Here is an 11,004-nt window from a genome sequence, read left to right on the forward strand (position 1 = left end):
TGCTCCTATACCCTTACTATTGATATTGTTACGATACCTCAAAGTCCGGAGCGACACTTTCTTTCCAACAGAACTATTTAAACAAGACCCATTTAAATTAAAGCGACTGTTGAAAGTTAATCACGTTTGGCTGCATGTTCGTGACTGGATATTATACAGGTTAACGTCATAGACGTTACCATTCGCCACGACCCCACAACTTTTAAAGTAATGAAGCAGAGCGTACACAATCTTTTGTAGGGGTATGTATTATTCTCTCTATTCTAATGCTCGCATGTGTTAGATGAAATTCTACTGGCGATGTATGCGATATTTGCCCCTGGACGTTACGTAGAAAAATAAATCGAACTGTTGAGGTAATATATTGAAGGAAATATCGACCCGAGCCATCTATTTCTTATGTCCAAAAAATATGAAAACTGCAAACAGGAACTGCAAGAATCATTCTCAATGCGTAACACGAGATTTCGTCAATTAAACAGTTTAGATAATTTGTTTGGCTCACCGTCGGCTTATTAGAAATGAATAATATATAGAGCGGTATATAATTAACAATTATGATCCAAATGAGGTATGTGATATTTTTTTCAAATCGTTTTGTCAACATTATTTTAATTTTAAATCATATATGCAAATAGAAATATGGTGTAAATCGACCAAAATTAAACTTTATGACGAAAATGTGTCCTTATCCAGACATATTAAATCTTAATGCACCATCTTCCCATATAGCTTGCTCGTCAGCATACTAAGTAACCAACATTGCCCAAGGAGGTGTTACCCTTGAAAAATTATGTGTATACATGTATTAGATTATACGCTTCAGTTCGGGTGTTTTTTTTGTCATAAAGAATGACTAAACAAAATCAGATTGATTAAACTTGAGCTGATTACAAAAAAAATGCCAAAATAAAAATATCTTGTACCTTTACTCCCCATGAGGGTTTTGCATGGTCGGATATCATTCATAGCAAAAGAGATCAGTGTAGACAGTTAAACCCTTGATCGTCCGTCCGTCCATCCATCCAATCCATTTTTAAAACTTATATACACAATGCTCAGAACTACAACTCACATGTCCAACAAAGAAAATTTAATATTCAATATCAAAGTAGAAAAAAAGTACATCAGATGAAGTTTCATCGTTTTATTTCATAACCAATACCGGTAATTGATTGTTGTAGTCTGGCCTAGGGAAGTCGACGAAGACGAGACGTTGGTGTATTGTATGCAGTTGGTGTATTGTATGCAGTTGTGTTATCATTGGAATAACATATGATTTCACGACAATTACCTAGCCCGAAACTTGTAGTCAAGGGACATTGACTGAATACTTTGCATACATTCCATGTTCAGGTATATATTACCATTTAAACATGTGTATTATACAACAAATATTGCATACAAGCGAGACATAACTCTGTGTCAACAGTTTATCAATGATTAGTGGCAATTATTAATTCATATGTAAATCTAATACGAATAAACCTTTTTTTTTTGTTTTAGAACCACCGGGCTGAGTCATATTTGAACGTGCTAGTTCACGTAGTATACAACTCGCAGGAAGACTTGTTGTCCTGTTTGTCGGGTTACTTAAGTCGAACTCAGAGCTGGACAGTCTTCGCTCTTATACATGTATCCCTAGTCCAGCCCTGGCCTCAGTGACTCATTTTTTGTTTTGATTTTGTTTTTGTCACGGAGTCCAGCTTTACCATTTGTGATACATTTTTCGTACTTGAGCGCTCTGGCATTGTCTCTATCGTCCCCGGGTAATCTACCCGGGAGCTTGCACCATTGAAGGTAACGGAGTGCGAGCTGGACTCAGTGACAACAAATTTTTTTTTTAAATGAGTCACTGAGGCCAGGGCTGGACTATACATGTATCCCTAAAAGATGTGTTTGAGTCGAAACAAAAAATATCAAATTTTAACATATGCAAATGCCAGAGGTAAAGAACCAACACCTCCTGCAGTCCAGCAGGTTGCTCCTTTTCCCCTTAGAAAGCATTACCAAAACAAAACTCCACAGGTGGTCATTTATGACAAAAAAACAGTATGTAAACTGATGCTGTGTTCACACGTAAATCGAATTCGATTCACATTAACTAATTCGAATTAGTTTAACGTCAATTCTAATTCGAATTACAATGCGCGTCGATTCGCTTTACTGTCCTAACGACGTTTATAACTTTTCGATTCGAATTTAATGTTCGTGTGAACGAGGCATTCGAAAGTCCTTCCGATTTAAAGTTACTGTCCCTTGCTTGACATAGGCCAGCACATAACAAGGTTGAGATGACAGTCTGAGTGGATTTTTTTTATATTGATGTACTAGTATTATTTGACCACTAACCAGACGATTGATATAGTAATGAATCAAAAGCTAGTGTGCAAAGTATAATTTCACTATTTATTGTTTTATTTTAGATTTACGACCTTTATAGCCAGATTTAATCAATAGAAATGGGAGTGCTTGAGATTCCTACCGACGAAACAGCTTTAAGGCAAGAGGTTGAAACTTTCATTGATGAAAACGGAAGAATTGATATGCAAGCCATGAAAGACAAAGGTTACATGGAAGATCAGTAAGTAAACAACATTTTCATTTATTTTTTTTCTCTCCAACAGCGTTAATCATTATCCAGGAAAACTCTCAAGATTGTGATTATCTATACATTATATGACTTACTTTCAAATAGAATAGAAAAACAAAGGATATGGGATATTCATCCATGACACAAAAGCAGTTTGAAGATATAAGAAGATGTGGTATGAGTGCCAATGAGACAACTCTCCATCCAAGTCACAATCAGTTATAAAAGTAAACCATTATAGGTCATAGTACGGTCTTCAACACGGAGCCTTGGCTCACACCGAACTGCAAGCTATAAAAGGTGCCCCAAAAAATTACTAGTGTAAAACCGTTCAAACGGGTAAACCAACTAACTAATCTATATAAAAAACGTGAAACGAGAAAACTTATGAACCACATCAACAAACGACAACTACTGAACATCAGATTCCTAACTTAACTCTCAACTTGAGACCAAATTACACAGACATTAACAAGTTCTATAGGTCACCGTACGGCATATAATGAGCAAATCCCATACCGGATAGTCAGCTAAAAAAGGCACAGAAATAACAAATGTAAAACAACTTAAACGAGAAAACTAACGGCCTAATTCATGTCCAACAATATGAACGAAAAACAAATATGCATGTAACACATCAACAAACGACAACCACTGAAATACAATATCCTGACTCGGGACAGGCACATGCATACAGAATGTTACGGGGTTAAACATGTTAGCAGTATCCCAACCCTCCCCCTAACATGGGCCATTGGTGTAACAGTACAACATAAGTACGAACTATAAAAATCAGTTGAAAAGGCTTAACTCATCAGATGGATACAAATAGAATGCATGTCCAAAGTTTGGAACCTCGCCAATGGTGACTCTATTCGTATCCTAATATTCATCAGTCTTTTGAAAGGCACTTTGTTAATGAAAGTTATTTGATAGATATACTACATGTTGAGATTCGGACGATTCAGAAATCGATATTTTAAAATAACTTGTTTGATATTCACACTGATCTATTGTTGAGAACTTATGGTTGCCATATAGAAAATGCTTCTGATTTCATGGTGAAGAGTTAAGTACTATCTTATCAGTATAGTTCCGGTTCAATTGTTAGGGTAACACACATTAGCATGCAACTTTCATGGAATACCGCTTTCAAAATGGAGATTTTTTTTCTGAAAAATGAACACTTTATAAATTTCGTGCCCCCGATCAGCTTTTCTGGATTTATCTTCATCAGGAAAGCCAGGGATGTGTAATTACTTTAGGTGCTATGTGACAAAACAGGACTTTTAGATTAGACAAACAACCATATTTCTTTAGGTTAACTTGAACTCACCTTAAGCAGCACGTAGTTCTGAGTGGTTGTCGTTGCAAATGGTTCATGACTGTTATATTTGTTATCATAAATTGTTTTATTATAATTTAAGCCGCAAGTTTTCTATTTGAATTGTTTCACTTTTTCATGTTATAGCCTTTGATAGCCGACAATACAGTTTTGATGTACGTATTCAAGGTCGTACAGTTGTTAATAAGTTCGTCCTCTTCATCTGAACCCAGGTGCATACTTGTCACATTGGAAATCATACAACATCTCATAACTTTTATATTTTCATCTTTTTCAGGATATATGACATAATGAATGCATATTTTATTGCAACGGCCAGGGTTTTAGCAGCTTACAGGAGAGATAGAAAGGCACAGGACACTATGCTGAAGATGTTACAAGATAAAATCCAACTTCATGAAGAAAAAATCATTTGTGCTGATAAATACATGTCATATTTATGTGACGTAAAATCTACCCAAAAAATCAATAATAATCTATACACTAAAGTAGAAGAAAATATGTCAAGATGCAGCGATAAAAAAGATGTTCATGACGGAAATATAACTGATGAGGAGAAAAATATTCGTCACTCGCCAAGTGCTCCGGATTTATCACCTTCAAAGTATTTTAACAGTTTCTCAGTCGAACCAACTGTAAGGGAGACTAAATCGTCCCACAACATATTCCCAGAAACTATAGCAAACACCATTCCAAATGAAAAGGAGGAAAGCATTGAAATTGACCGGCGAATACCAACTCCTTACCCCAGTGCACGCAATTATGACCGCTTCCCTCAACCAAATAGAAACTCTTCTTATACAACTGAGCTGGTTACCAAACAAGACACAACACGACGAAGGAAACAAATACAACAGTGTAGAAAAACGAATACACCCTGCAGTCATAATACTGGACAATTGAAAAAAGTCATTAATCAGTATGAAGACATTTTAGGGTTATCAACTAATTTGAAAACCGATGGCGTTTCTGATGAGATCGATTTTGTGGAAGATAGGTCAGAAGATACGCTTTCAAACGGTGATGTTACTCTAGAAAGTGTTTGTGTAGATGATAGGTCAGAAGACATTGTGACCATCGATGCTGATACTCTGGAGAGAGGTCATTTAGATGACAGATCGAAAGACACTTTGCCCAACAATAATATAACTCTTGAAAGCGCCGGTCTTGCCACGCCAGGGATTACTATATCCATTACAAGTGATGCGTCATCATCAGTGAGTAGTTGTTGTCAGGATTATGTCCAAGTTAATGTAGACGAGATCATAAAACTGTCCACACATACATCAAGAAACGAGGCTGATTCTCGCACCAGTTTTCAAACTGTGTCGCAATCACATGTCGACCGTCAAAGTAACCAGTCACAAACAACCATTGTGTCGAAATCGTCTTGTTTGTCTAGCGCTGTGGCCAGTTTAAAATCATCGTCCGTGTCTGTTCAGGTAACAAGTAACAGTTCCAAGACTCACTCACAATCAACTGTCAACTTTCAGAGTAGCCAATCACAAACAACCACTGTGACAAAATCAACAGTCGACAGTCAAAGTAACCAATCACAAACAGCTACTCAGTCGGGATCGCCTTGTTTTTCTAACATGGTAACCAGATTAAAGTCTTCTTCAATGTGTTATACATCAGCACCCTCTATGTTTACAGCTGATAAATCGTTACAGAGGTCGTTTTCATCAGAGAGCCATAAGATGAGTCATTTTTCGATAGAATGTGTCCGGATACACCAATCTATGCCAGGTGACAAGAGCAGCCAATCAGATGTATCCATATACTGCGCGAATAATGAACTGCCAACCAATAGCCAGGGTGACATTTCTCAAACTTCGAACGTAGAATCAAGTGCTTCAGAGAACAGTGACGAGTTTTCAGATTCAATGGTATAGATACAGATGAGCCGGTCCATATTTGATAAACTGATAATTTTATTGTTATTATGTAATATGTTAATTTATGTCTAAATATATATCCTGATACTAGAATGTTATAGTCGCCATAATGATATTCATAACCGTACAGTTTGAAGTGCTTAACATCGCCAGTAAGAAACGACACTTTTGTTGGTTTTTTTTATTTCACGATGTCCAGGTTTGTTAAGTTGTTTCCTTGTTGGCATTTACTAAACTTCCTCGTTATCATCTAGATAACTTTGATGCATTAGGATTCATTAGATTTAGATGTCTTCGAATTGAGGATCTAATTTGTAATCTAAAGATCATCAATTAGTTGTAATCGTAGTCGTAGTACTGTTTAATGCTTAAATTATTAATTTAAAGGTTCTGGGGCTTTGCATTTATTAAAATAAGTACTCTGTAACTGTGCATAATGAACCAACATATCATGGTGTGTTTGTTAGTGAGTTTTTGATATGCCATTGACCTTATTTGTATGCTTCAATTGAGGCAAAAACCTTCTATGGGATAGTACATTAAATCCATTGAATGTTGGATGTGTGCTTGTTGATATTTTCGTCGTAGATACATGATTTTTTTTAAGTTGTTAACTTCTGTGTCATTTGGTATCTGGTTGAGAGTTGTTCTGTAATTGGGAATCATACCGTGCACGTCTTTTTTTTTTATATTGAATTTTCTTTTATCAAACGTTGTTTGCCGTTTATTATTAGTAATTTTCCTTTTAGCATTGGTAGCAAGGTTAATCAAATCTTGTTCTCTATTTCATATTCCAATTGTCATCATTTTTAGTAATGTCCAATTCTAAGGTACTAGTAATATAAGTTTATATGATGCCGAGAGTAATGATTTTGCCTTAAAGACTTCAGCCTAAATTTCAATCATTATAGGCATTTAAAAAGCATTTCGGTGTGTGTCCACACAACACCATACTAAGAAAAATAGACTAAGCAAGACGAACCCCACAAAACACTATACAAAGAAAAATAGACTAAGCAAGACGAACCCCACAAAACACCATACAAAGAAAAATAGACTAAGCAAGACGAACCCCACAAAACACCATACAAAGAAAAATAGACTAAGCAAGACGAACCCCACAAAACACCATACAAAGAAAAATGGACTAAGCAAGACGAACCCCACAAAACACCTTCCAAAGAAAAATGGACTAAGCAAGACGAACCCCACAAAACACCATACAAAGAAAAATAGACTAAGCAAGACGAACCCCACAAAACACCATACAAAGAAAAATAGACTAAGCAAGACGAACCCAACAAAACACCATACAAAGAAAAATAGACTAAGCAAGACGAACCCCACAAAACACCATACAAAGAAAAATAGACTAAGCAAGACGAACCCCACAAAACATCATACAAAGAAAAATAGACTAAGCAAGACGAACCCCACAAAACACCATACAAAGAAAAATAGACTAAGCAAGACTAACCCCACAAAACACCATACAAAGAAAAATAGACTAAGCAAGACGAACCCCACAAAACACCATACAAAGAAAAATGGACTAAGCAAGACGAACCCCACAAAACACCTTCCAAAGAAAAATGGACTAAGCAAGACGAACCCCACAAAACACCATACAAAGAAAAATAGACTAAGCAAGACGAACCCCACAAAACACCATACAAAGAAAAATAGACTAAGCAAGACGAACCCCACAAAACATCATACAAAGAAAAATAGACTAAGCAAGACGAACCCCACAAAACACCATACAAAGAAAAATAGACTAAGCAAGACTAACCCCACAAAACACCATACAAAGAAAAATAGACTAAGCAAGACGAACCCCACAAAACACCATACAAAGAAAAATGGACTAAGCAAGACGAACCCCACAAAACACCTTCCAAAGAAAAATGGACTAAGCAAGACGAACCCCACAAAACACCATACAAAGAAAAATAGACTAAGCAAGACGAACCCCACAAAACACCATACAAAGAAAAATAGACTAAGCAAGACGAACCCAACAAAACATCATACAAAGAAAAATAGACTAAGCAAGACAAACCCCACAAAACACCAGACAAAGAAAAATAGACTAAGCAAGACGAACCCCACAAAACACCAGACAAAGAAAAATAGACTAAGCAAGACGAACCCCACAAACACCATACAAAGAAAAATAGACTAAGCAAGACGAACCCTACAAAACACCATACACAAAGTAGACTGAGCAAAACGAATCCCACAAAAAAAAAACCAATGAACTTTTGTTGGTGTCAATCAAAAATATATAGTGAGCACAAATTTTAAAATATTATAAAACCATGTTTTACTGGTCACAATCATATAAAGTTGAAAACATTGTTTTAGCGACGGCCACGCGTATCTTTATTTGATTATTAGATCGGTTACAAACTCGTATAATAATTGATTCAGATCATGGGTTCCTCTTTACACAAGACAGACTCTATGATGAATTGTCAACTCATTGGCATTCCCCTTCATAATGACGTCACCGTTTAAACAGGTAAATCGAATCTGCCAGTGACTTATAAAGTCAAACTAATGAAAACTTGATAGTTCTTCTGACTATTTAGAAATTCGTTCTTAGGGTTTATACATATTTATTGTACCAGTTAAAGTGCTTGAGGTTATAACAGCCCATTTTATGAAGATAACAGGCTATTTAGGAGTACTGATGAAGATAAGTGTGACGAAGTCTTGCCTTTACTATGACGAGACAAAAATATATCTAAAATATATGATACAGAAAAGTAGAAAGCATTTATTTGAAATATTGACCACATTAGTTTTCATTTTTGTTCATAAAAAATACATTTTAAGAGAAATGCGTAATTTTGTAACTTTCCACCGTGTATCTTTTTTGAAAATAAGCGCTGCAAACGAGCAAAAAATGCTTAACATTATGTCGAATGGCTATTATCTTTTTCAATAATACAAATCGACTGAGCTTTTACCAACTGTCTAACTCTTTGACTGCATATCTGAAGGCCAATCATCGGGGAAAAGCCACAAAAAGTTTATTATTGTGATCATATCATCTCATGATCTCTCTATACTTAAACCAAGAACATGTGTATCCAAATCCACGAAGAAGGTAACCAAAACCTGAAGAAAGACCGACGAACGAACAAAGAAAAACAGGCAATATAGTGTATAAAGCAGTGGCGTAGCTTGCATGTATGCTCAGATGCTCAAGCATCCACATCATTTGACAGGGAAAAAATATAAATAAAGATATGTTCGCAGCAGTTAAACTCGGAGGTATCCGTATGTAACAAGGGTTAGGATATGAGGATAACATCCAATTATTTCCGATGAAGTATGCGTAGTCTTTTATTAAGGATAATTTAGTGCATGTAATAAAACAAGATGGATAAATCGCAGAAAAGTGTTCTCTATTTTTTTTCGTAAAAAGACTACGACGTCGGCTACGGCCAGTGCAGAGGATGATGCACAGATCCTCGGACATGTCTCATCTGAAATCGAGCCTAGCGGAGCGATGGCTTCTACAACTAACTAACAACATAACTGACAACTAAACCACCATATCCTGATATCGTTTCCCGTGACATGAAAGACGACGTGAAAAAAAAACTAATCTGTAATAGAGTGTGATCATTCTTAGGCTTATCAGTAAATTCAAGTTTCTATCTAGGTCCACATATTAATTTTATTTTCAATAAAAGAACAAAGTTCCTATGTCCCCTGCATTGCACATATTTTATGTAACCAAGGAACAAGGGCAATATTAACTAATAAAAAATAATGTTTTTCCTTTTCCTTTTATTTTTAATGGAGAAATAAAAGCTTCAGAGAAAATGCAATGGGAGTTCCGTATAATTTATATTTCAAAAGTTAAAAGCTTATGACTTATTTTCGAAATTGTCATTGCTGATGATATAAAAATCTGGCAAGAATTGTACACATGAGAGTGCAAACAAGACCGGATGGACGGACACCAGGTATTTCGATGATGTCCCCTACGACGTGTTAATGGGGTCACTTCAGTTATTATATTCTGAAGTGCCGCTGTGATAAGGCCGTTTTTTAGAAATGCTAGGAAAGGGGATCACTTCAATTCCTTTATACAGAAGTGCCACTGTGATGGGGTCGTCAATGAGAGATGTCAAATATAAGATTGGTGGGAAACTTTTACATCAAATAAATAAATTATGAATTACATTCAATTTCGAGAATTTCGAGAAAACATTAAAATTGTGTTTGAAATATAATTATATGAATTGGTGGGTATTTTGAAATTAAACAAAAATCTAACCAGTGTTGGATTCTAGGGGAGAACATGTGCTTACAGGAACAATGTCTGAAAAAAATATAATTTTCTGCATAAAATAGTTCAAAAATTTTTTTCGCCTCGCTCCGCTCGCCGAAGGCATCCACATCATTTCAACCCTGGCTACGCCACTGTAAAGCACAACACACACATATATATATATAAGACAGTATATTCTGGACTACAATCCGGTTCATAGATTTTCAGATAAACAATTATCTATTCATGTAGTGAGAAATATGTAGGTGACATTTACTGATATTAAAGTATCAGGCTTTTTGAAACTTGACGAGACTCATACATGTCCTAAGAGTTTTTTTTCTGAGAAATTATATTTATCAAAGAAATACTTAAACGTTAGCGTCTCTATGCGGAAATCTTTGTCAAAATCCTATACAAGAAAAAAAGGTGCTGTGATTTCAACAGTCATAATTTATCATAACTCGTGCGTCTGTACACTTCTTATTTTCTATTATAGTTTGAGTTTTAGATGATGCACCTGATGTTTCATTTGTTAGCTTCATATATAGACTTCAGTCCCGGTCCTGTCCTCTTTCCTTCTCCCCTCTTTATCACACCAACGAATGCAACGTATTAAGTTATATGTCATGAACATCATCATGAACGGGGTACTTTTATATTGGAACCGTTTAATATCAACAAAATGTCATTCGTCCAAATAATTATGACGTCTTGAAAGACTATTTTATTTGTTGCTTTGGAGCCTTATCGCTAACATCATGAACATACAAAATACATAAGATCAATCATATATAATAATTGCCGGACAACTTTGAATTTGTATTTGCACAGACACATAAACATGGTTAATACAATAATATGTGAAAGTCTCTTG

General features: G+C 35.6%; 1 protein-coding gene across 2 annotated transcripts; it reads left to right on the forward strand.

The window, feature by feature from the left end:
* Positions 1–183: 183 nt before the first annotated feature.
* Positions 184–5,929, forward strand: LOC139522925 (serine-rich adhesin for platelets-like). Of its 2 annotated transcripts, none has more exons than XM_071316561.1 (3): positions 184–240; positions 2,426–2,584; positions 4,216–5,929. In XM_071316561.1, the coding sequence occupies exons 2-3, from the start codon at positions 2,463–2,465 to the stop codon at positions 5,831–5,833; spliced, it is 1,740 nt and encodes a 579-aa protein (XP_071172662.1). In that variant the 5' UTR covers positions 184–240; positions 2,426–2,462; the 3' UTR covers positions 5,834–5,929. The 2 variants fall into 2 exon arrangements, with proteins under 2 accessions (XP_071172662.1, XP_071172663.1); XM_071316562.1 differs by lacking the exon at positions 184–240 and adding an exon at positions 1,234–1,356 and having other exon boundaries at positions 2,427–2,584.
* Positions 5,930–11,004: the final 5,075 nt, after the last annotated feature.

Source organism: Mytilus edulis, chromosome 5, assembly GCF_963676685.1.
Source record: "Mytilus edulis chromosome 5, xbMytEdul2.2, whole genome shotgun sequence".
In the NCBI taxonomy this organism is placed as follows: domain Eukaryota; kingdom Metazoa; phylum Mollusca; class Bivalvia; order Mytilida; family Mytilidae; genus Mytilus; species Mytilus edulis.